This window comes from Megalobrama amblycephala, linkage group LG5 (assembly GCF_018812025.1).
Source record: "Megalobrama amblycephala isolate DHTTF-2021 linkage group LG5, ASM1881202v1, whole genome shotgun sequence".
Classification (NCBI taxonomy): Eukaryota; Metazoa; Chordata; class Actinopteri; order Cypriniformes; family Xenocyprididae; genus Megalobrama; species Megalobrama amblycephala.
Genome location: NC_063048.1, coordinates 22510512 through 22538362, shown reverse-complemented (window position 1 = coordinate 22538362; position 27851 = coordinate 22510512). Strand labels below are relative to the sequence as shown.

Sequence of the window (27851 nt, the reverse complement as noted above, 5' to 3'; positions counted from 1 at the left end):
TTTCGTTCTTTGTTTTACACTCTGCAGCTACTTGTGTTTCTGTATGACTGTCTGACCTTTCTTGCAAGAAATTAAAGCTTTAAAGACAATTGGACGTGTTTGTCTCTTATGCAGTAGAGTCGGAGTTGATTTTTTTGCCACAACAGATAGCCTGAAGTTTATGCCCTTTTTGCTGTGATTCACTATGTTTCTCTATAGAGTGTTGTCGGGGTGTGCCATATTTATGCACTGCATGTCAATGACAGAAGCATGAACCAACTGTACAAGAAACGCCTGCTCTGATGTGAATATTGACATGTGGATTCATGTATGAATAAAATACATAAACATATTGAATGTCATTCTGTCATCAAGAAAATGTTATTGTATAACTTTTTTCCATAGTGCATCTCATACACATACATAATCGCCTGAATATACAAAAACATATTGCTTAAGCTTTACAAGGAAACAATGCATCATTAATGGTTTATAATGGCTCAATTTTCTCAGATTAGACGTTGAATCAGAGTGTGATGATCTTTGCATTTGAATGAAAGAGGGCTAGGCTGGTATTTATGGGCATGGGAGGGTTTTCTTCTACATGCAACGGCCTTATAACCCGAAATGTAACTCTCCATCTTAGTATTATAAGCCTTTACGATGTGCCACACCAAACAAGATATATAAGGTTGGCATGCAGCCATTGACAGCTTTTTTTTTTTTTTTTTTAAATGTTTTCGGTAAGTTTTTTTTTTAAGTTCTACACTGGGTTGTTTCAACCCATGTTTGAGTCAAATATAGACAAACCCAGCCATTGGTTTAAATTTTGGTAACAGATCCAATTTTCAGTATTAACTAGTTGCATATTACTAGGATATTACCTGTTCATTAGTATATATTATTCTGCATGACCATATTCTACATCCCTTAATCCTACCCATTACCTAAACTTAACAACCTTGCTAAATATTAATAAGCAGTAATTAATAGTTTAGTGTGGCAAAAGTTGTAGTTAATAGTTAGTTAATGGTGAGAATTGGACCCTAATCTAAAATGTGACCAATTTTTTTAATTAAAATTTTAAACCCAACATCTGGGTTTGTCCATATTTGACCCAAACATGGATTGAAACAAACCAGCATTTTTTAGAGTGTAGTTTGAGGTCCGTCCATAAGGGAATGACGAGGGAGACAACATATTTACAATAACATATACTAGCAATGGAAGATGACTGCAAACAGAGGGAGGAGAATTGTTGTAAACATGAACCCTTAATACGTTAAACACAAAACACCATCAAATATTTTATCAGGGTGCGAAGGATTGGACACAAACAAGTTCCTCGGGTTTTCTGTGTTATATTACACATAGTAAGACTAGTGAGATCTTCATTTGATCTTCTACCTTTGAGACTTCACTGCAGGTTTGCTGAGGAGACAACAATGCTGAAGGTACTACTTTAGCTCACAGATATTTGACTGTGATTTTGATGAATGAAATACATGATGAATACTACTTGTTTGTAGCATTGCTATTTTAGCTTAAAGTCACAAATAGCATCTTTGTGAACAAACCAGGAGCTTGATCAATGATCCATTATGACAGTGATTCCCAACCAGGGGTAGAAGTTGTTGGGAATGCTTCATGGAAAACTGTGTTTCTTCTTTTTTTTTGTTAATCAGAAACTATTGAGAATGAAAATTAATTACGAATCTCTCTTTTTTGTAATTAATGTGTTAACTCATTCAGCTCATTTTTTTAAAAAAGAGAAAGGATGTTGGCACTTCTGTAAAATAGATATCTGAATGTTAATATAAAATTATTTGGAAAAGAATTTGTGAATTTTGTTTAAACAATTATAAAGCTCTATTTGAGTCAGAATAGTAACTGATTTATTTTATTATTTTTTTTTTTTTGCAAGCAAGTAAGTGATTGTTTTGTTATGGTCCACATCAAACAAGATATATAAAGTTGGCTATTGTTTTATGTTAATTTTATGTAAATGTAATAATTTTAACAATAATATTCTAAATTAAAATTCCATATATGACAATTTACTAAAAACAACACCTGTGATGATAATGAATACATTTTCACAAAAATTTAAAGCAATACTAAAGTGAAGTCATCCTATATTTCATATTTTCATTTGTTGTGTTTAGCCTTAAGAGTTCAGTTCCAATGAGTGAAATTAGTTCATATGGTCCGTATGAAGCATACTTATGTTGCTGTTACAAATTCCAGTCTGTTTAAACCAATTTCATTTTACTTCTGTCTGACAGAAAGAGTTTATGCCATACTGGAACCTGAGTGTCACAGTGTTGCGAGGAAAATTCAATCAGTCATTCGACGTTTGTGAGTACATCAGCCCTCAAATACATTGCGACTTGTGCTGAAATATTAATAAAATGCTTTATAACAGGTGATCTGGGTGTATTATGTGTTTGTGTGTCTTTGCTGACTTTGATTTGCTGCTTACTACATACTCCACCTTACAAGAGTGCTTAATGTGCACTAACTTTGCTCTCTCTCCAGTGTCTAAATGTGACTGCTACGTCATCTTAAAGTTACCCACGGCCTGTGCCTGCTGCCATCGCACCAAGACTGTGAAAAATAGTGACACACCAAAATGGAATGAAACATTCCGTTTCAGAGTGCACAGTGGTGTCAAGGTGATGAAAAGACAGTTTCAGACAGTTGCAAGATAACTCTTTTTCATAACGCCCATACATTTTCTTTACTGAAAGGGTTTGTTACAACTGTGCCTTGCCCTTTCACCCTCAGCTGACAGCTTGAAGCGATTCTCCACCCTGATTGTTCTAGAATAGTTACAGTGATGAATGACATGCTGGTATGCCAGCAAAGTCATTCTTCAGAATAATTATTTAATCTAAAACTTTAATCACAATAATTCAATGTTTTCAATTATTGTTAAATTGCCAACCAATGGCTAAATTTGTTCCATTGCCCTGGAAAATAATTTTAAAAATAATTAAACACAAACTGACAGCTTTTTTGTTTTATTTTGAACTTGTGTAAAAGTGCTAATAAGTTGTGCTATATGATGGGTTTGCTATAGGCAGAACTTTGACCTTATATTTGGGGGCTTCATAATGACCTCACCACGATGTTAATGTCTCTTCAGAACATTCTGGAATTCCACATTTTTGATGCTGACAAGTTAACGAAAGATGACTACTTCTCCACCATCCTATTCGACATCAATAATCTCACACCTGGACAAAAGCAAACAAAATGCTTCATTTCAGATGATAAGGTAGATAAATGTTTGAAGATGAAACTATCCTTTTATTATTTTGTATTATTTTATTGTATTTAATTTTAGTCTTTGAAGTGGAAGTGTCTTTGTTGACCATTACTTTGAGCGTTGGAAATGTTAAGTTAGAATTCTATCCAAGATTTTGGTGTGCCTTTTTTTTTTTCAGAAAAAGAGTGAGCTGTGGGTGGAGTTTGAGATGACAGAGAGGTGAGTGAAAATGTTAACAATCTGTGAAAAAAATGGCAAAAACAACAATGGTGGTGTCATTACCAAGTATAATGCATATTAGTTAATAACTGCCCACTTCCTCCCTATTAAAAAATACATGGTAACACTTTACTTGAAGGGGTGTGCATAAGACTGACATGACACCTTTATAATCTTGACATGACACGTGTCATGAATATGAAGGAGGTTTTATGCATGTTTATGACAACTGTCATTAAGTGTCATTCGCTCAATTATGTCATTTTTAATGCAAAGATGACATTGTTTGAGATGTCTTTGTTACGACAGCTTGACATAAACCAACACATCATAACCTGTCAGTGTCTTTGTCATGACAACTTGACATTAGCAAAACATCATAACCTGTCATAAACATGACATAGCAGATTAATTATCAAACTTAAAAAAAACTAATTAGCTTTATGAGTTAACATTACATTACATTATTTTGGTAACATTTCAGTATAGGGAACACATATATAAATGATTAACTATGACTTTTCCCTCAATAAACTCTTAATTTACTGCTTATTATAGTTAATTGTTAGGTTTAGGTATTGGGTAGGATTAAGAATGTAGAATAAGATCATGCAGAATAAGGCATTAATATGTGCTTTATAAGTACTAATAAATAGCCAATATTTTAGCCATATGAATGCTAATAGTAATAAGCAACTAGTTAAAAGACCCTAAAATAAAGTGTTACCATTATTTTATAACAGTGTCATCTTTTTTACGAAATTTGAAATTGTCTATTATCTGACCTTCTGTTGGAGGAAACTTAAAAAAACAAAAAAACAAAAAAAACATGAAATGAAAAATAGTCATGACGCTGTTATAAAATTATTTGTCAGAGTATTGTCACTTAATGACATTTTAATGACAAGTTCAATTTGTACCACTGTACTTGAGCGCAAGATACATATTTATGACACTATTATAATGGCCTCATGACAGCCAATGTCAAAACCAACCACATGACAGTTTAATGTAATGTTAACCAATAAAGCTAAATGATGTCAAGTTGTCACGACAAAGACACTGACAGGTTATGATGTATTGGTTTATGTCAAGTTGTCATAACTCGGACATCTCAAACAATGTCATCTTTGCATTAAAAATGACATAATTGAGTGAATGACACTTAATGACAGTTGTCATAAACACTCATAAAACCTCCTTCATATTCATGACATGACACATGTCATGAATATGAAGGAGGTTTTATGAGTGTTTATTATGAAGGTGTCATGTCAGTCTTATGCACACCCCTTCAAGTAAAGTGTTACCAAATACATTAACAATTACTATTACATCAGTCTGAATCAATCAGTCATTTTATCCCTTTCTTTTCTTTTTAAAGCTCTGAGAAGCCTGAACCATACTTCTCTAATGGAGTGCTGATGGTAAGAGTTTTTTTTTTTTTTTTTTTTTTTTTGCTGCATTAAAAAAATCAGATTAGAAATTATCTTGATATTTTATCAAAATAATCTAAAATTATATTTTAGTATAAGCTCAAAAACAAAGTTCTGTCATGAAACTCTAGATGGCGCAGGCAGGCTAATAGGTCCTTTAACTCAACCTGCTCGTAATCACATGGTTATCTATAGGGCACAGCTGATTGGTTCCTGCTGTATCAGTAGCCAAAATACTTTGGTAGCATTTGCCTTAGCATTGCAGCACACTTTCAGAAACCCTCCACCTTCCCCAGCTCCACCTGTATAGATCTGCTATGGGTAATTCATGTATGTTATATTGTACAGCAGCAGCATCTCTTACTTGCTCACAGCAGTGTGTCGTGTATGTATTGGCAGTAGCAAATCCTGTACTTGCTCTGCAGCAGCAGCAGCAATAATCAACAGCAGCAATAAAAGCAGCAGCAGTGTAGCAGATCTATTCTGCCAAGACCAAACATACAACATTGTCATACCCATTACCATGCCAAACACTCTGAGAGTTGTCATGACAGAAATACAGCTAAACCCACCTACACTTAATTGGAAATCTTAGTTGAACTAAGTATAATGCTAAAACCACTTTCAATTTTTCTTTATTTATAGGCAGGCCCATTCTGTGCATTGGATGTGAAGGTGCAAAAACGTCTAAAGACTAAAGGTAAATATATATATACTGCATATCAGACCCTAAATCAGATATACATGAGGCTTTATAATAACCACAAAGCATGAGAAAGAAGTAATACTAAAATATTTTAGTGAAAATTCCATTTCATAAATAAATAACAGCAAGTCTTCTAAAAAAAAAAAGTTTTTGGTTTTATATAAATAGGACCATTTTACAACAAATTATTTTTATAAAGTTGTTGCAATAAAACAGTGCAAAAAATGATCTTGTGTTTACCTCAGCAGAGAAGAGCATGATGTTAAAACTGCGAGGCGCATATAAGGAAGACTGTATGATCTCGAGCTCTGTGGAAAACCCCAGCGGCACACAGACTATATGCTACTACATCAACCGAGACCTGGAGACTGAGTTTAGTCTCATCCCTCCAAAAGTGTGTCATCGATTAAGCTGATATTCTTAGCAGAAAATGTCTTACTAAAATGATTTACAAAGCATGCACATCACTAGAACAGCTTAAAGTATATGATGCTTGTTTATTTCTTTACATGTTTGTCAAGGCTGGGGCGGAAGTGGATGGGACAAATCCAAAGACTGCAGACATTCTGTCATCTGTCTCTGTAAAACCTTTACCAGCCAAACAGCAGATTAAACTCTCCATGCCTGTCGGACAGGTGAGTACTCTAATTTTAATGTTATTTTCCACAATAAAAAGAAAAGGTAATAACTAACTGCAGTAATAAACTCTTTTAGGGTGAAGTGGATCTGCAGCTAAACACAGAGGGCCGGTAAACAATTTAAATGATTTGAGAACCATTTAAAATATCAACCAAAACTCTGATTTTAACTGTGTTATTGATCATTGTTAAATGACACTCTATACCACCAAAATGTCCTCTTTTGGTCTGAATCCATACATCCCTCAGAATAATCATATATGTGTGTGTGTGTGTTTTGTTCTGAAGCTATGATGAACAGTTGGATGTGCGTCTGGGTTTTGATATTCCAATGGAAGAAAAGAATTTTCTGGTGAAGAGACGAAAAGTCGTGTCACAAGCTCTTCAGAAAGCTCTGAATCTCAGCTCTGCACCTGAACCCAGCAAGGCAAGAAAACATGACTATAAACATTATTATAAACACATTTAACAGACTCGCACTTCCTGGCAAAGTGACCAGACATACTATTGTTACCACTCCATTTTTAATTTAATGTACATAATAATTTGTATAATTAATTAAATATGATTTAATAATTTTTAAGTAATTTATTTATTTACATTTGAATAATTTCATTGATATGACATATCTTGTTATGGCAGAAAATGCTTGTTTTAATTAAAGGTGCTCTAAGCGATCCTGGGCGGAGTAACTTCCTGTTGACGTTCGAAGTGTTGTCAAACAAAACAGAGGCTAGCTAGACCCTCCCTCCTCCTCCTCCTCCCCCTCCCCTCCGTGCTTCCTGAAACAGTCATGAACGCGCATTTAAAATCATTCTTGTCAGTTATTGGCTGGAGCATGTTTATTATGTTTCGTGGTCCAGGCTGGACCAGTTTGTTTTTATTGCCGTTTTTGGAGCTTGTGGTGACTACAGAGACCGCGTTTTTTACAGTGTGTTCAGGGGACAGGCAGCTAGCGGATAGTGAGGAGATGTTTGCTGTATGTGACAAAAAATGTTTTGGCCTAAAAACGCGTGACATCACTTAGAGCACCTTTAATATATTTATAAGACTGATGTGACTCCTCAGGTCCCATTGGTGGCTGTGGTGTGTTCTGGAGGCGGGACCAGAGCAATGACTAGCACATTTGGAGGCCTAAGAGCCCTGCAAAAACTCCAACTTCTTGATGCAGTCAGCTACATCACAGGGGTTTCTGGCTCCACCTGGTGTGTATAAAGAGCAATACAAGCTCCAGTTTCAGCTGATAGTTCACCCAAAAATGAAAATTCTGTCATCATTTACTCACCCTCAAGTTGTTCCAAACCTGTATAATTTTTTTTTTTTTTGCTGAACACAAAGAAAGATATTTTGAAGTTTGTAACCAGGCCACTTTGGGACACCACTGACTTCCATAGTAGAAAAAAAACTACTATGGAAGTCAATGGTGCCCCAAAACTGTTCAGATTAACACATTCATCAAAATATCTTCCTTTGTGTTCAAAAGAACAAAGAAAATTATACAGATTTTGAACAACTTGTGGGTAAGTAAATGATGATAGAATTTTCATTTTTGGGTGAACTATCCCTTTAACTCTAAATAAGTGGTTCTGGTCCTCATCAGGGTTTTCTTCAAAACCCAAAGTTTTCTTTGAATTAAATGTTATTAAACATCAAACTTTCTCTCGTTGTCTCATAGGACTATGGCTTATCTTTATAATGATGCTAACTGGTCAAACAATGACCTAAATGGGGTTATGGAGTCTGTGAAGAAGGAGATCTCTAAAAGTGTGTTCAGTATATTTTCCCCTGAGCAGCTACATCACTACAAAGAGAAGATGGAAGAGAGAGCGAAAGAAGGACACCTTGTATCTCTCGTCGACATGTGGGGTCTGGCTATAGAGTATCTCATCCAGGGGAAGGTACATAAATTCCTTGATTGCACAGACATAAAACACATTTTAAGAATGCAAATAATTTTGTTTCTCTATCAGAAACGTCTTCATCATAAATTCTTTTCTTCCTCAGAAAAAATTGGGTACACTATCTGACCAGCAGATGGCACTATCAAAGGGCCAGAATCCTCTACCCATCTACCCAGCTCTCAACATGAAGAATGGCAAGACAGGAAGTATCATAGAGACTGGTAAGTGATTAATTCAATTTGCCTACTACCTTCAGTCCTACAAGATAATGGTCCTAAATGGCCAATAAGTTAATTATGTTTGTTCCTTAACAGATTTATTCTTTATATTGATTGTGACTAAAGTGCTTACTGTAGATATGTTGCTTCTCATTGCTCTCTTCTCAGAATGGTGCGAGTTCACCCCATATGAGGTCGGATTTACCAAGTATGGTGCCTTCGTACCTGCACAAAACTTTGGGAGTGAATATTACCTCGGCCACATGGTCAAGAAACTCCCTGAACCTGGGATATACACTCAACTGGGTAAATAGACATAAATTCTCTAAAGGTTAATGAATGGTAAACAATTGGAAGTTAAAAATATTAAATTATTTGTATTCAAAATGTTAGTGTGTGCTGTGCTGTGTTTGCAGGGATATGGAGCAGTATTTTCTCTTTCAGTCTGACTCAGCTGTGGAGTATTGTGACTGGAGTGATCCCATCTTGGGCCAGCAAGATTGGAGAAGAAGTGAACCACACAGGTAAGAACAAGGCAATATTAGTGAGTATGAATACCTGAGCAAATGTTTCCTGTGTAGCTTCTCAAAAGTTTGATTGACTTTCAACTTTATTAAAGAGAACCCTTGTGGAAAAACAAGTGCACTTAATTGTATTAAATGTATACTTGTAGTGTACTTCAGATCTTAAGAGTATATTTAAAGAAAAAACTGTACTTGAAGATAATATAGCACTAATGAAATAAAAGGCCACTTAAAGGGTAAATTCACTCAAAAATGAAAATTCTGTCATTAACTACTCACCGTCATGTCATTCCACACCCGTAAGGAACACAATTTAAGATATTTTTTAATGAAATCCAAGAAATATCTGACTTGTCCATAGACATCAATGTAACCACCACTTTCAAGGTCCAGAAAGGTACTAAAGACATCAGTATAATAGTCCATGTGACTGCAGTGGTTCAACCTTAAAGGTGCTCTAAGTGATCCTGGGCGAAGTAACTTCCTGTTGACATTCGAAGTGTTGTCAAACAAAACAGAGGCTAGCTAGACCCTCCCTCCTCCTCCCCCTCCCCCTCCCCTCCGTGCTTCCTGAAACAGTCATGAACGCGCATTTAAAATCATTCTTGTCGGTTAATGACTGGAGCATATTTATTATGTTTTGTGGTCCAGGCTGCACCAGTTTGTTTTTATTACCGTTTTTGGAGCTTGTAGCGACTACAGAGACCGCGTTTTTTTACAGTGTGTTCAGGGGACAGGCAGCTAGCGGATAGTGAGGAGATGTTTGCTGTATGTGACAAAAAATGTTTTGGCCTAAAAACGCGTGACATCACTTAGAGCACCTTTAATGTTATAAAGCGACAAGAATACTTTTTGTGCACAAAAACAAAACAAATTTATTCAACAATTTCTTCTCTACCCTGTCATTATTTAGTAAATGGATTCCCACTCTAATAAAAAATTATATAACAAACACGATAAATGTAACCATTTAAAAGAAAAAATGGTTGTTATAGCTTTTGTAGCAAGAGCCCCACCATCTTACAGTACTAGAACCTGTGATGTCACAGGGTTTTTTGGATCTGTTAGATTAATCAAGATACGCCTAAATATGGGGTAAATAATTGACAAAGTTGTACCTTCAAGGGTACTGCAAGTTATACCTTTAAAGGTAATATGTTTGCCCTTTTTTTCCTGACAGTGCAATTCATGAGGAGATTTGCAAATTAAAATAAGTACAATACAGTACAATCTGACAATGTTTGTTCTAAAACTAGACATTTCACATACAGACCACTACGCAAAATATATACATTTTCAAAAGTATATACATAAACTGCTGTGATGATAATTTTGTGATGCAAAATGTTCAGTTTTATGTTAAAATTTGTTTTACCTACATGCAAACAATGAATAAATGTCATTCTTTCTTATCTGTAGACACAGACGACAAGCCAACAACGTCGGACACGCTTCAGGTCAGCCCTATGACTGACTTGGCAAAAAAGCTGAGCAACTTTTTGACCTGCCGCCCCATTATTAGCCAAGTGTTCAACTTCCTGAGAGGCTTCCACCTGCACAGGAATTACTGTGAGAACAGTGACTTCACCGCATGGAAAGGTTGAAACATAATTTATGCTGTTAAATTTAGCCTACTTTGTACCATTACCCTTTTGAATAAGTTCAATCAAACTGGGAATGGCCTAATTATGAAGTGGACTTTCTGCAGACACACACCCAGATGCCTTCCCGAACTCTCTGACACCATCAGATGCCACACTTGGCCTGGTGGACTCTGCTTTTGTCCTCAAGTCTGGATTCCCTCCTGTGTTACGGTCTAACAGACATGCGGACGTCATTCTGTCCCTGAACTACGCTTGGGACCCAGACCACTTCAAGGTGAGAAATCCTGAAAGATTCAAAGGATTACAGGGAGAAGGATCATGAGGAACATATTATTTTGATGTTTATGTGTGTGTGTCCAATAGGCCATTAAGCAAACTCAGGAGTACTGCGCTGATCGCAAGATTCCATTTCCGAAGATCGATTACAAAAAGTTGGAGTCTGAGCCGATTAAGGAAGTTTATGTGTTTGAAGATAAAGACAATCCAGAAGCTCCCATAGTGCTTCACTTTCCCATGGTCAACATCTCATTCAAACAGTTCAAAGCTCCTGGTGAGTGCTGCCATCTGTAACCTTTACTATTACCATCATTTTTAGCATCAACACAAGTTTGAATTATTTAAGGGATAGTTCACCCAAAAATGAAAATTCTGTCATCATTTACTCTCCAAAAGTAGCTATTTTGAAGTTTTTGGACAACTTTGGACCCCATTGATTTTCATTGTATGAATAAAAACACTGGAGGCGTTTTGCTTCTGTGTTGCTCGAAAGAAAGAAAATCATACAGGTTTAGAATGGCATGAGGGTGAATAATTAATGGCAGATGATTTTCAAATCTTAGATAGAGATTCTCCTTTAGCATGAAGATACTTTAATACGAAGTGTATTCACATCAACTAAAAGCAACTGTGTGTGTTTGTGTGGTAGGAGTGAAGAGAGAGGGTAAGGCGGAGATGAAGGAAGGAGATTTTGATATTGACTTCAATAGTATGTTCTGTCCATTCGCCACTCACAACCTTACCTACCAGCCGGAAGACTTCCAGAAGCTGTCCAACCTCGCCACCTACAACATTCTGAACAACAAAGACGTCATTTTCAACACGCTGAACAAAGTGCTTAAGAGAAACATGGAGAGAATTCCTGTTACAAAGGCATCAAAATTTTGAGTTGATTTTGAGGCCGGAAGTTAAGGCTGACAGCAGGAGTAATTAGCGGGGTGATTTTTATATATTTAACTCTAAAAGGGTTGACTTAAAAGGATAGTTCACTCAAAAATATCATAATTTCTCACCATCGTGTTGTTCCAAAACTATGCGATTTTAATGCAATAATCTGTGAATAAAGGGAAAATGAAGGGTGACCAGAGGCTGTCAAGCTCAAAACTCTTGTGTTATGGAATAACACATTATACATTTAAGTTATACATTTAATATTAGATTTAACTTTATATATTTCATTATTCAAAGCGTTTTAGGCTAAATTGTGCTCTGTGGCTTTTTGATATGAAAGATGAGATCAAACTCACACATCAGCAGTATAACTTAATTCTTCACATTGCCAAATGAAATATGGACACTGACTAAAAGCTGTTGAGTCATTTGGTTTCCATATTCTGAGTAGAGCTGATTCTCATTCTCTGACTCTGAGCATGACTGTTGCAACACTGTTATTTGGTAAAAGAGGCCAAGGAAAAACCAATTCTGACCACATGGAAAGTCAGACTGAGGATGCAGGGTGTAAATATGACACTTCATCATGATCGTGATCCTTTTTCGTAACTCAGATGATTTCACCAATATAGCTGAGCTATATAGAAGAAATCCACCATAGAAGTCAGGAATTATTGCAGCACATATATTACAAGAGTGGTTTTGTATGTTTAATATTACACATTTTAAACAAGCTGTTATGTGACTATAAGCTTACTGAAATGTATTTTTAATGCTTGAAAGATGAAGTTAATGAAAAATAAAAGTAGAAGACAAAGAAGTTTGTTTAATTCAACAAACAGCAGAGGACAAAAAAATCTAAACAAAATCAATGGAAGGGTCACCAGGGGCTTCAAGCTTGAAAAATTACACAAAGCATCAGAAAAAAAAAAAGTACCAGTGTCATATGATAGCTTCACCATTCTCTTCTATAGCTCTCAAGATCTCATTTGTGTAATTTTCAATATGCACATATTCTAATTTGGAGCAGTGTACACTCTGAGAAGAAAAGGTTCTATAGAACCTTAAAGGTTTCTGTCAGGCTCTTCATATAGAATCATTTAGGAGTTCCCATCCTGGGATCATTTTATGGATTTAGTTTTAATGAATAATTATTATTTTTTTTTAAATTCATTTTGATTACATTTTATGAATTAAATACCTGATAAACATACTTTATCACTAGAAAAAATTTAAATAGCCCATCAAACATGAAAGTATTATGCAGTCATTTGTAGACTTTTCTTTATACAGAACTAATTAATTAATTAATTAATTAATTAACTAACCATAGTACCCAATTGAATGCTTTTTTCTAAGAGTGTAGCTGTTATGAGACAAGATCCAATGCCGTTTGGCATCATTGGTCATGATGCCATCATGGTAATCTTGATGCAACTTATTTTGAATATTGAGAAGAAGGTTTTTGGTAAATATCTGTACATTTTGTTCTTCTTTTCACATGTTTAGCAACTTTTTAGGTACTTTTTGTCATTTGAAACTCATTGGTCACATGGTTTATTACTACATTGTTTGGTAATGAGCAGAACATCTTTTGTGTTCCATGGAAAAAGAAGTTTTGAACAGCATGAAGGAAAGTAAATGATGTAAATAACACAATTGTCATATATATTCTACAACATTTGTTGAGTAGTTATTCAACTAGATATTTTATATTTGAAGTTAAATGGATGTTAAATTTGTTATGTTAAATATACTACTGTTCAAAGGTTGTTTGTTTATTGGATCAAAAATACTGTAAAAATGATATAATATTGTGAAATTTAATTACAATTTAGAATAACCATTTTCTACTGTAATATATTTTAAAATTAAATTTATTCCCGTGGTGGAAAAGCTGAATTTCATTTTATACTTGCTTAATAATAATATTAATATATGTAAAAAATCTTACTGACCCCATACTTTTATGTAACATTGGTCATTGATTCATGCTATTTACGGTTACACTATTGACCACTAGATGGACTTGCTCGTTCATGTCTCAGGCCTAGCTGTCTTCGATTCACTTGAGACCAGCACTTGTATGTCACTCCAATGTACATCACTGTTGTGCTGTTGCAGTTTTTCTCGGATTTATCACCCCTCTAATATGTTTCTGGCTGGTTTGCAAGGAATTGTGGGAGTCTCTCAGGATACTGCCGTTGCCTGTCATGATTTGCTCAACAGGAGTGACATTGATGCACAATGTTCAAAATACCTTGGGGCTATGTGTGAATGTGTTACCAGACTAAAAAGACTGGTTTTATTAATCACCAAGGTGAAAAGCATGTGCAATGCAGCACCTGTTTGTACAGATTTGATTGATTTGCCCTGGGTGGCACAAGCTCTTTGAATTCAATTGAGATTTTTACATTTTTAAAGAGTTTAAAATGTAGGCATAAAACTGATCTATATTTAAAGGAATAAAATTATTATTACATTCAACTTTTTATATTTCATTATTCATAAAAGGTTTTAGGCTAAAATGTGCTTTGTGGCTTTTGAATATGAAAGATGAAACCAAACTCACACATCAGCAGTATAACTTAATTCTTCACATTGCCAAATGAAATATGGACACTGACTAAAAGCTGTTGAGTCATTTGGTTTCCATCTGAGTAGAGCTGATTCTCATTCTCTGACTCTGAGCATGACTGTTGCAACACTGTTATTTGGCAAAAGAGGCCAAGGAAAAAACAATTCTGACCGCATGTAAAGTCAGACTGAGGATGCAGGGTGTAAATATGACGCTTCATCATGATCATGATCCTTTTTCGTAACTCAGATGATTTCACCAATAGAGCTGAGCTATTTTTAGATGAGAAAGAAAGAAGAAATCCACAACAGAAATCTGGGAAATATTGCAACACAAATACTACAAGAGTGTTTTTGTATGCCTAACATTACAGATTATAAACAAACATTAAAGCTGTAATCTAAATGAGCTATGTGACTGTAAGCTAAGTGAAATATTTTTATTGCTTAAAAGATGAGGTTAAAGTAAAAACAAAAGTACATGACGAAGTTTGTTTCAACAAACAGCAAAAAAGAAAAAAGGCAATCTAAACAAAAGCCATGAGATTTATTTATGTATGTGTGTGTGAGAGAGAAAATGAAGATGAAAGAAGCTTTGATTGAACAGATCTTGAATATCTCACACAGATTACATGTCCGAGTTTGTTTCATGTTTATAGATTAAAAGGAAATAGCAAACTATTTTCCCAGCAGCAATTTGTGATGATGGAAAAACAAACAACCTTTCACTGTAGTTGATCGAAACATGCATTTATCCAAATCAGAACCATGTGCAGCGCTCAATGGATTTTAATTTACGATCCCTCATGGACCATCATCTGGGTTTTGTAGTGTTTGGAAACAGTGGTGTTGTTGTAGTTCAGCCTTATGACAAGATATATTTACTTAATCAGTATTTTTGCCATGTTTTTAAATAACATTCATCCATTTTTAAAACTGCACGAGACTGCATGAGACATTACAAGTTGTTTTACAAGATTTTTTTTTATCAAGGTTTCTACAAAAACATTAAGCAGCACAACTGTTTTCAGCAATGAAATGTTTCTTGAGCATCAAATCAACACATTGGAATTATTTCTGAAGGATCATGTGACATTAAAGGGTTAGTTCACACAAAAATGAAAATTCTGTCATTTATTACTTACCCTCATGTCGTTCCACACCCGTAAGACCTTCGTTAATCTTCAGAACACAAATTAAGATATTTTAGTTGAAATCCGATGGCTCCGTGAGGCCTCCATAGGGAGCAATGACATTTCCTCTCTCAAGATCCATAAAGGTATTAAAAACATATTTAAATCGGTTCATGAGTACAGTGGTTCAATATTAATATTATAAAGCGACGAGAATATTTTTGTAGCGCCAAAAAAACTAAATAACGACTTATTTAGTGATGGCCAATTTCAAAACACTGCTTCATGAAGATTCGGAGCATAAATGAATCAGTGTGTCGAATCATGATTCAGATCGCGTGTCAAACTGCCAACGGCTGAAATCACGTGACTTTGGCGTTCCGAACAGCAGATTCGACACACTGATTCATCTGTGCTCCGATGCTTCCTGAAGCATTGTTTTGAAATCGGCCATCACTAAATAAGTCGTTATTTACTTTTTTTTGGCGCTCCAAAAATATTCTCGTCGCTTTATAATTTTAATATTGAACCACTGTACTCATGAACCGATTTAAATGTTTTTAGTACCTTTATGGATCTTGAGAGAGGAAGTGTCCATTGCTCCCTATGGAGGCTTCACTGAGCCATCGGATTTCAACTAAAATATCTTAATTTGTGTTCTGAAGATTAAAGTCCCTGTAAAGTCAATTCTGAGAATTCTTTCTAAACACTTTATAAATGTTACAAATGTATTGCTGAAACACATTACAAAGTCTATGAATTGTGTAATGCTTAATTGTGAAGTTAGAGCGCTAAACAGTTTTTCACCAAGTCTCTGCTCAGGATTTTTTGGGCGGAGCTATAACGGGGGTCTGATGACGCACATCGTCCCCCGAGCATAGCCCCTCCCCTAACACTATATAACTGTCGATGACGCACCGAGCGTGGCGCCGCCTTTAACTCTAATAATGCTGCGTTCACACCGAACGCGTCTGGGGCGTCTGAGGCGTCTGATTTACATGTTAAGTCAATGTAAACGCGCGTCTAGGTGTCCTGCGGCGCGAATCAAGCGTCTAGCGCGGCGCGAATCGGCCGTTGATGCGCGAATGGCGCGGCGCGAACTGAGCGTTCACGCTGCCGACGCGCGAATTGAGCGTCTGACGCCCAAACGCCCGAGTTGAAAAATCTGAACTTTGGCGTAAATTCGCGCCGCGTTAACCAATCAGGGACTCTGCTTTGGTAGTAACGTGTTTATGATGTGATCAGTGGTGGAGACCAGAACAAAGATGTCGCTGTATGTGGCCACCCTGAGCTCTATGATGTGTCATTATATTTTTATCGAGACAGAATAAAAACCTTGCCTGGAAGAGAATAAGCGATGAAATCGGACAATCTGGTTATTTGTACAACTTTTTGCATGATTTTAGCCGTTGATACTAGCCCACCTTCTAGCTAGCAAAAGTCGGCCGGCATAACCGAGATAAATTGCCGCTACAGTTCCCTTTCGAAAGGGAACTTCTACTCTGCGCTGACTGCGCTATGGGAACGATATACCCACGCCGCCATGCTAGAGGAGAATGCCAGTCCAAATGTCTGGACACACATCCAGCAGTTCCAGGGAAAAACCGGGGGCAGAACTCCAACGTCCTCCGTGACCCGTGCTCGAAATGCCAAAAATCACCACACTCCAATCCTATTGGCCGGCGACAGCCTATCACGTCAAACGGCGTGAAACGTGACGTATAAAGGGAGCGCCTGGGGAAACAGCCGACATCCTTTTGTCTTTTCGCGACTGCTTTTGCTCGTGCCTTTTTCACTCTGCCAATATGTCTGCTAAATCGTTCAGGAAGTGTGCTGATCCTTGTCCCAGGTTTCTGACACCAGAGGACACACACAACTTGTGCGTTTTTTGTCTGGGCGCGGAGCACGCACGGTCAGTACTCGAGGGTGCTGCCTGTGATAACTGTGAGCTTCCGCTAGGCCTCCCTGCACGGCGTTTTCAGAGTTGCTGGAGGTTATGGAACGCGCCTCGAGCAGACTGCAGCTGCCCTGGGAGCGCGTGAGGAGGGAACCCGCTCGCAGCAGGTTAGACGATCGGTTTCTCTCTACCCATGACCCGGCAACTCCAGCGAGCCTTCCATTCCTTCCCGATCTTCATGCTGAGATCGAGAAGGCATAGAAGAACCCGTACTTGGCCCGAATCCATCAGCATCAGCGAGCTGACTTCGCTGATGTTGAGGGGTTGGGCAAGCATGGCTACGTGTCGATGCCTCCTGTAGAAGAGTAGATCTCGCTACAGGGAGTGCACCGACACTAAAAGCTCCGGCCCTGCCATCCAAAGCGTTGAAGATGACGTCACGTTTGAATGGCAGGGCTTATGCCGCTGCAGGTCAGGCTGGTGCGGCGTTGCACACTATGGCAGTGCTTCTGGCGTACCAGGCTGATCTGCTTACAGATTTTGATCAGGGTCAAGGTCTTTCCGCTGAGGCGGTCGCGGAGTTGCGTCGGACCACGGATCTCGCTCTGAGGGCCACCAAACAAACTGCCGCCTCGATCGGTCGATCTATGGCGGGCATGGTGGCCACGGAGCGGCATCTGTGGCTAAACTGTGCGGACATCGGGGAGAAAGAGAAACAGTTTCTCCTCGATGCCCCGGTTTCGCCCACTGGACTTTTTGGCACCTCCGTGTAGGCGGTGGTTGAGAAGTTCAGGGAGGCGAAGACGCGCTCCGCGGCGTATAGATCTTGCATCCCGCTCAGATCCAGCTCTGGGCCCAGACAGCCGGGAGATCCCGGGCCGTCTCGAGCCGAGGCGTTTTTTGCCCATATTTCCCCTTCATATGTTTATGCAGGCGTGTTATGTGAGCGTACTTGTGCTGCCACAGGTTACACCTGTTTTCTATGATAGCAGGCTTTATCCGGCCTCTATATATGAATATGGTGTTGTTGTTGTACTCCCCGGTTAGGGTTTGTGTTTCACTGAGTGCATCACCTGTTGGATTGAACACTGATGAGTGTTGGGAATTTTGTTTACCCGACTTCTCCCGGTCATTTGCACCACAGCATCTGGGGTTCATTGCTGTTTGATTGTTGGCTATTTGTTTTTAGCCTCTCTGTATGCAGCTTGTTTGGATACAGCACTGTTGGTTTACGATGTTGGTTACGCTCACGCTGTTTAGCATGATTAACATTGCCTGCTGGAATGTGTATGCCTAGGCTCAGGTTGTGTAGCTAGTTCCCTTAAATTTGTCATTTTAGGTTATACTGGCCCTTCCTTGTAGCTAGGGCCCTGTCATGACCACGGGCTGGTGCCACATGGTTCTTTAAGTAGCAGGCCTCTCCAGGCCTCTCTTATAGCTTCCTGTTGGCCCAGCTACGCTGGTTGTGTACGGGCATTATTCCATGATTGAGTAAATGCACTAGCTATCGCCGCGCGCTTTAAGGTTACAGGCCACTTTCAGGCCTTCCTTTGCTAGCATGTCGGAGTTTAGCTTGGTACTCCTCTCACTGAGAGTAAAAGATGTTTTTACTGAGTATTTTGTGCGTTTATTCCCTTTAGTGATAACACTGCCACGAGCTGATGCCACGTGCCTGCGGGGATTATAGGCCCATGGGGCCTTTCCTTAGCGCATGATGGCGTATGTTGTACTCCTCTTGCTTAAAGAGTAGAAAGGTACTTCACCGAGTGCACTGCTCGTTGGTTTGTGTTGGACGGGCTGTCTCGTGGGCACTTGCAGCTGTTATGTCTTGGTGTTTGCTCCACCTTGATATGCAATAGGGTGTGGCCCTACAGGTCATCCTGGGCTACCGCCGTCTGCATTCAGTTCTAGTTCTCTGGTGAACTCTGGTTATGTTGTAGGCCCTTTTCCCGGCCTCCATGACTATGTGCCCGCTTTACGGTCTGTCTGTTAGGTTGAGCTTTGTACTTCCCTTCGGGGTTAACTGCGTAATTGTGCTTAGCTCCCTAAGCTGGTATGGTTGTAGACTTCTATGAAGTCTCCCGTTAGACCGGCCCCCAGGCTGGTTTGTGCTCCCCTGGGTCAGGGGTCTTTAGCGCGCAGCCTCCTCAGCACCTTGTTAACGGCTGAGTAGATCCTTGGATGAGTGGTTGTACTCCCCTCATACGAGGGTCCATAGCGTTTAGCTGAGTTCCGCTCTCCAGGATGCCCATCTCTGCGTGTGGGTTTGAGTTGCTTACTGCCCTTTTGCAGTCGATCTTTCCTGCTCTCCTCTCTGGAGTTTGCGCTTGGAGATTCTGTATATCAGACAAGGTTGGCTAGGCCAGATTTAGCTCTGCTGGATTTGGCTAGGCCTCCTTGGTGGCAGCGGGATGGATTTTTCCCCCCGAGTGACTGGCCGAGGTTCCTTTGGTTCCTTGGCCACATTCCCTTAAAGGGACCACGCCCTCTCTGGCTTTTGGTTCAAGATGCTCGAGCAGCCTTGGTAGGCTTTTTTTCGGAAGGCCTCTTTTAGGCTCAGCTTGGGCTGTTGGCCGTAGGGAATGCTGTCACTGACAGCCTTGGAGTTCTGCCCCCGGTTTTTCCCTGGAACTGCTGGATGTGTGTCCAGACATTTGGACTGGCATTCTCCTCTAGCATGGCGGAATGGGTATATCGTTCCCCATAGCGCAGTCAGCGCAGAGTAGAAGTTCCCTTTCGAAAGGGAACATCTCAGGTTACGTATGTAACCATGGTTCCCTGAGAACAGGGAACGAGACTCTGCGCTTCATGCCATGCTGCGGGATGCCTGCTACAGTCGCTCAAAGACAAGATGATGTCGGCTGTTTCCCCAGGCGCTCCCTTTATATGTCACGGTTCGTGCCGTTTGACGTGATAGGCTGTCGCCGGCCAATAGGATTGGAGTGTGGTGATTTTTGGCATTTCGAGCACGGGTCACGGAGGACGTTCCCCATAGCGCAGTCAGCGCAGAGTCTCGTTCCCTGTTCTCAGGGAACCATGGTTACATACGTAACCTGAGACGGTTTCCAACTGACGAGATTATGTGTTTATTCAGAGGATCTGTGCAGAAAGAGATGAAAGCCCCTCCCATGACGCGAATTCGCATCTGAACACACTTTGATATAATTGGTATTTATAACATTTTTATTTTTTTTTAAATAATTAACTATTTTACCCAAAACGTGTTTGTGCTACATATTTGTGCCAGTAAACATTGATTTTAAATACTTAAAATTCATTCAACACAAAGAATTGGTATTTTGGTATAAAATTTATTAAATTGTTAATTTAAAATTTTTTTTTTACTTAAAGTCAATTCTGAGAATTCTTTCTAAACACTTTATAAATGTTACAAATGTATTGCTGAAACACATTACAAAGTCTATGAATTGTGTAATGCTTAATTGTGAAGTTAGAGCGTTAAACAGTTTTTCACCAAGTCTCTGCTCAGGACTTTTTGGGCGGAGCTAAAACGGGGGTCTGATGACGCACTTGGACCCCCGAGCATAGCCCCGCCCCTAACACTATATAACTGTCGATGACGCATCGAACGTGGCGCCGCCTCTAAAACTCTAATCATAGACAGTAAAAGAAATGGACACAGCGACCCCATTGGAACTCAATTGAGACAAGTGAAGCCCATTTTTAGCGATTTTTAGCACTTCCGTTTCTGACGCGCAGACTCAAACTAAGCTTGATGACGTCAGCAACCTGTCTGACAGATGTAAATCTTCTAGTAGCTGTGCGTGCAAACTGCCATCGTTAATCTTGCAGAGACGGCGAGCTTGAGCGGGGAGTTCTTTGGCGTGAGTGAGCAGGAGTAAGTATTCTGATTAATTATTTTGTATAGTATTTTAAAATGTAACGCCAGTACGCCATATTAAGTTAATGCATACTATTGCCTGCGAGCTTCTCCTCCTGTCTGTACGGTAATTTCTCTACTGTGCGACAGAGAGTCGAGTGGTTATGACGCAATCGTTAGCCTATTTTTACAAAAACTGTTTCTACGGGGCCATAATGTAACATAGAAGGTAATGGAGCCCTTTATACATTGTCCTGTATCTTTAGAAATAAATAATGGACAAATGGAGTCTTTAAACGCCTCAGATGTAAAGTTATTCTCTGTCAAAGTGACGCCAAAATGAATGGGAGTCAATGGGATGCTAACGCAAGTGAAGTTCTGCTACAAGATGGCGGCACGCGGCCGACTTCAACTTCCAGTCGACTTCCTTGGGCACAGACTCTAAAGCGGTTCACTCGCTCAATCTCGAGTGTCATTACAGTCATACAGCCCTTTGCACATTTAGCTAGTAATGCCTTCGTCACGCAAATGCATATTACATGGTTGTTATAATATACAATATGCTCGGTCTCCTTGTTTAAATTTTCTAAAACGATGATATGAAGGATTCTAAAGTGATCGTTCTACACCGGATAATTTTTACAAACTTTCATCAGACAGCTGGGATTCACAGATAATCCGCTGTTTTGGGTGAATGTGACTGAACAGACCTCGACCCCCCTCCCGCCTCGGCCTTCCTACCGTCCCACCGATAACCGATGATATTAGGGGCCGGACAGAATCTCTCCCGTCCCGGCCTTCATCCTCCCGTCTCGCGGCACCGTCATTTGTCGACTCGACAACAGTCCGGCAGTACGTGCCCAATGAGTGTAAGTTGTCGTGTGTGCTTATGTTATAATTAGTAGGTAGTCCACAGTAACTCTACTAAAATGTGCAACCCTCTAACGTGATTCTTTTGTTTATGCATCAGTATGTTTGACTCATTAGACAAGTAAATTGAGACGGCAGCTCTCGCGAGTGGGTGTGGTTTCAGCGCCGACAGCGGACACACCCCCAGCGTTTGAGAGCAGAGAGCGCTGCCTATTTTTTCGAGATTTTGATAACTTATTTCATTTACTTGCAGATTTTTTAATCATTCAAATTTGGCTGGGTGGTTAATAACACATTTTTCTGTGGTGTGACAAACTCAGAACACACCTTAAAATGACTTTACAGGGACTTTAACGAAGGTCTTACGGGTGTGGAACGGCATATAGGGTAAGTAATAAATGACAGAATTTTCATTTTTGGGTGAACTAACCCTTTAATGCTGAATATTCAGCTTGGTCATCACAGGAATAAATACAGTAAAACGAAAATCATTTAAAATAGAAAAGAGTTATTTTAAATTTTAATAATATTTCACAATAGTTGCGTCCCAAACTACGCACTATACACTATGCACTTATACACTATGTCCTTATGCACTATGTACTCATCCATGTAGTGTGTGAATTTTATAAGGTTATTTTGTCATTTAACAACAGAATCCAATAACCCCTTCCCCACCGCTACGTAATTAAAGCTGCGACAGTTGAGTGCATGAAGTGTCCAACATTCCACACTTCATTTTTTCCGTTAATTTAGTGCATCATCCGGGTATTTAAAGTGCACTTTTTCTTTTTGGAATTTTCAGTGTGAACGCACTACTTGCACTATTTGTACTTAAAAACGTCACAGAATAGTGCATAAGTACGTGAATTGGGACGCACCTAATATTACAGTTTTACTATTTTTTGTCATCAAATAAACGCAGCCTTGGTGAGACGTCTTTCAAAAACATTAAAACTCTTCATCACACACACACACACACACACACACACACACACACACACACACACACACACACACACACACACACACACACACACACACACACACACACACACACACACACACACACACACTTGTTTTATGGATGTTTACATATTTTTATTGGAACACAAGCTGAATTAACACACTTTAACATAAAGATAATAAAGATTAACATAATTATTTTCTTCACTGCTGTGGACTTCCATGTCAATAATGAACATTCGTTCATGCCTTCATTCACTTTGCTGGATATATTATGGAAATGCATGCATGCATAATATATAGAACAGCAGGGTTACCATGCTCTGATAATCAAGCATTTAATTTAATGTAGGACTGAAATAGCAATATTAAACCAAGACCCAGTTTTGTGGTTCCTTTTCAAAATAGTTTAGAAATACACTGAGGTCAATAAAGCTAATTTGAGCACAAAAAGTGCCGTTAAGAGAGAATGTGAACAGAGGACAGTGTTGTGAAGTGATGAAATGCCATCTGACCCGTGCATGGGGTCATTTTCTGTTCACAACCCATCTCTCTTCCACAGTGGTGGCGTTTTGTGCAGACAGGAAGAGGTGATTTTGGTTTGAGATGAGCATTTGCCTCCTGGCCCTCTGGTTTGATGGAAAACTGCAGCCGAGGGGAGAAACAGTCATGATGACTGGAGTCTGTGGGAAAATGAACATGACGTCTCATCTGAGGATGGAACCACAAGAATGAAGAGAGAATGGAAAAGAAGATGAGATTAATGAGGTGGTGGGTATGAGCTTGAGCGAGAGAAATGAGGGCAGCAGGATGGTAAACAAGTGTTTTTAAAAAGGCAGATGGGCAAGAGAATGAAAATGGATGGAGATCTCAAGAGAGGGAGGGACGAATGAATATGTTTGGTGTCCTTATTCTCAACTTGGACCTCACCATGAACTGAGTCAAAGTCTGAGGAGTTATTGCTCTCTAGAACACAGACATCTCTGTGACCTTACAACATCTGCAAATGTTCTTTCATATATTCCAATATGAAAATTTCATGCTTAGCAAAAATGCCGTGGGGTCTATCATCTTGCAGATGGGATGCATCCTGGAATAGACTGTTAAAAAAAAAAGTGAGACTATAATTCAAAACATAAACAGCGACAATCATCTGTGTTAGATGGTTTTAGGCTGCGCTGTATTTAACCAACGTGATCTCATGAGAAAACGTTTGTATTTTTACGTAAATTGTGGTTCTACCACACATACATTTACTTACGTTTTCATACACACAAAAACGTACAATATTGAAGTATTTATAGCTTTAAAACTTAAAAATACTTACGTATTAAAAGCAATAAAACGTAATATCATTTAAGTATCCAAATGTGAATGAATTCCCATGTTTTAATATTAAAATCGTGGCATTAATGTTTTAAATATGTTGTATTCAACTGTCATATCAATACATGTTTTAGTCGAATTTATGAATGCAGTTCACTCATCTAACATTACTTAATATGAAATAACATTTATGTTTGTGACTAGTGCTGCAAACTCATTTCGGAGGATTACACAATGTTAAACAAGACTACACTTTAGCCCTTTATCCGGCGATCTTTATCTTCATTCTCAGCAGCGACCGTCACAGTTAAAGCCTGTATGCGCTCGTTATGATTCAAATTTGAAAGTTGTGCCCTCGAGAACCTTTACGACATGGTTTACGGCACTGATATCGAACGCTCATTGGTTCTCACCTGCTTTGTCACAGATTGCGATATTTTTATGGATTAATAAGTTAAATTCTGCTCTGTACCCTATAAAAAACTATTGACGCCAGAGAGGATTGCGACTGCAACTCATCATCATTTGAACTACTTTTGGTACCACTTTTGACATTTTCTTTTGACAATTATTTTTCCTCTGCATGCTAACAAAAACTATGCCGTTATTGGAAAACGTAGTAAAAATATATTAAAATAAATAATATATAAATAAAAATATAACAAATTATATATACATTTTAAGGCAAGATTATTAATTTATTAATTTATCTTAATTTTACATACATTTTTATTTATATTTAGTCAATGTTTTTTAGTTATATAAAGCTCAGTTATTTTGAATAAATTCAAGTCTGTGTTTTAAATAAATATTAAGACTTTCTGCAACTATATAGCACAAATAGGAGATTTGGATTGACATTACCTCAGCTATTGCTCATTTAATAAAGCAACATTATTGTCTTAAAGAAACAGTTCACCCTAAGACATAATTTACTTACCCTTTGTCAGGTGTTCTAATGCTGTGCCCTTCTTTCTTTTTTGGACTACAACAGCAGAGTAAATGATGACTTATATTTTCATTTTAGGGTGAACTATCCCTTTAATACATGTAGTCACCTACAACCTAACCATACGCTGTACTTCAACTTAACAGACACTCTTTTAAATGTCAAATATAAATCAGCATTAAATAGATTAACAGATCTTTCCCTTCACTCAAAAACACATTCTGTGTAATAACACTTAGTTTCAACATTTACTCTCCCGATCCACTGCTGTTCACTTAATACAACAAAAAATTTTCATGAAGACTTCAAGTAAACTTCAGTATCATTTATTTAAGTAGATTGAACATAATGAAATTAAGTAAATACAAAATGTATTGTAATTGCGTTGCTTGGTTTTTAAAGGTGCCCTAGAACTTTTTAAAAAAAGATGTAATATAAGTCTAAGGTGTCCCCTGAATGTGTCTGTGAAGTTTCAGCTCAAAATACCCCATAGATTTTTTTAAATTAATTTTTTTAACTGCCTATTTTGGAGCATAATTAGAAATGAGCCGATTCAGGGTGTGTGGCCCTTTAAGTCTCATGCTCCACGCCCCAAGAGCTCGCGCTTGCCTTAAACAACATAAAAAAAAGTTCAAACAGCTAATATAACCCTCAAAATGGATCTTTACAAAGTGTTCGTCATGCAGCATGTCTAATCACGTAAGTACAGTGTTTATTTTGATGTTTACATTGATTCTGAATGAGTTTGATAGTGCTCCGTGGCTAAAGCTAACATTACACACTGTTGGAGAGATTTATAAAGAATGAAGTTGTGTTTATGCATTATACAGACTGCAAGTGTTTAAAAATGAAAATAGCGACGGCTCTTGTCTCCGTGAATACAGTAAGAAACGATGGTAACTTTAACCACATTTAACAGTACATTAGCAACATGCTAACGAAACATTTAGAAAGACAATTTACAAATATCGCTAAAAATATCATGTTATCATGGATCATGTCAGTTATTATTGCTCCATCTGCCATTTTTTGCTATTGTCCTTGCTTGCTTACCTAGTCTGTTGATTCAACTCTGCACATCCAGACGTTCTGCCCTTGTCTAATGCCTTTCATAATGTTGGGAACATGGGCTGGCATATGCAAATATTGGGGGCGTACACCCCGACTGTTACGTAACAGTCAGTGTTATGTTGAGATTCGTCTGTTCTTCGGAGGTCTTTTAAACAAATGAGATTTACATAAGAAGGAGGAAACAATGGAGTTTGAGACTCACTGTATGTCTTTTCCATGTACTGAACTCTTGTTATTTAACTATGCCGAGGTAAATTCAATTTTTGAATCTTGGGCACCTTTAATTAAGTAATTTAAACAAGCAGCAATTTTTTTAGTGTGGCATGGGCAAATGTTTGAATACTAGCTTTAGTAACACCCATTTTAGCAGACATCTTAACCTCCAACATTTCTTTTATACAGAAATGTTTCTATTCTTGCTGCTTCTATTTTAAAATATTTATTACGATCATCCTTCATCCACTGACTGCATACGTAAGATCTCCTTATAGATTCACAATAATAGGGCCATGCACTGTTGTAATCTTTCATTTTGTGAGGTAGTTCATAGTTGAGGTATGTTTTGGATTTTTGTGTTGTTATTTCTTGCTTCTTATCAGTACTTCCTGAATATGTTGATGGAGAATCCACTCATTCCTTCCTCCCCCATATCTTCTGCTACAGGCTACCATGCAACTGCCAAGCATAACCAAACTTCCCCCATTGCTATTACCTGGCATTTGGTTTTCTACATGCTTTTCCTTTTCATAAACCATTAAATCTTCCTGCATGTCCTTTGCATTGATGTAGAGATTATATATACTGTTCTTGATAAATGTACAAGCAGTTTAATTTTTTCTATCAGATTTTGTATCGACTTGAACAAATTCCTTTTAAAGTCCATTTCTTTAATTACATTAAAACCATGAAAATTGCAAGCAGGAAGCACATAGATGGGCTTCCTCTGCTCTGTACGAGCCTGTTTTTCTCATCCTCTGCCAGCCCCTTAGAGGAGCCCAGGGTTGTTGAGCGTATCCACAACATCCTGAGGGACTCAGACTAACAGTGTTTATTAAGCTCTGGAATTGTCATCACCTGACTTAGATTAAGGTTTACCAAGTCAATTAATTCTGAGACCTTACAAAAAAGCTCAAGTGGATCAAGAATGGCCAGCTTTCTCATAAAATGTAACATTTCTAAAATAATAAAAAAAAAAAAAAAGATAGAATTTTAAGTTTTTCATGTGCAGAAGTTAAAGGTGCAATATGTAAGATTTTTTGCAGTAAAATATCCAAAAACCACTAGGCCAGTGTTATATATTTTGTTCACTTGAGTACTTACAATATCCCAAATGTTTCCAACTACTTGTAAATCGTGAGGAAAATTGCAATTTTAACCAAGGCTCCGTGACGTGTGAGGAGTCGCCTGTCAATTGCGTCATACCCGCGTTACCCTCGGTCTGCCTCGGTTTCTGGTTTTATTTTGTAGAAACCATGGAAACATTAAAGACGCTTTAATATTTACACATTTTAATAGACAAGGGAACAACTGTTTTGATATATTTATAGATAAAAAACTA

The 27851-nt window shown here is 38.2% G+C and overlaps 1 protein-coding gene across 2 annotated transcripts; it reads left to right on the top strand.

Moving 5' to 3' along the window:
• Positions 1 to 1238: 1238 nt before the first annotated feature.
• On the top strand, positions 1239 to 11854 carry pla2g4f.2 (phospholipase A2, group IVF, tandem duplicate 2). 2 transcript variants are annotated; one of them, XM_048191264.1, is made up of 20 exons: positions 1239 to 1433; positions 2265 to 2337; positions 2518 to 2654; positions 3128 to 3259; positions 3429 to 3469; positions 4854 to 4896; positions 5551 to 5605; positions 5860 to 6005; positions 6133 to 6246; positions 6326 to 6360; positions 6538 to 6676; positions 7318 to 7454; positions 7925 to 8147; positions 8254 to 8371; positions 8537 to 8674; positions 8785 to 8892; positions 10312 to 10491; positions 10601 to 10770; positions 10860 to 11046; positions 11422 to 11854. In XM_048191264.1, exons 1-20 carry the CDS (start codon positions 1425 to 1427, stop codon positions 11658 to 11660), a joined length of 2424 nt encoding a protein of 807 aa, XP_048047221.1. In that variant the 5' UTR covers positions 1239 to 1424; the 3' UTR covers positions 11661 to 11854. The 2 variants fall into 2 exon arrangements, with proteins under 2 accessions (XP_048047221.1, XP_048047220.1); XM_048191263.1 differs by having other exon boundaries at positions 5857 to 6005.
• The last annotated feature ends 15997 nt before the right edge of the window (positions 11855 to 27851 follow it).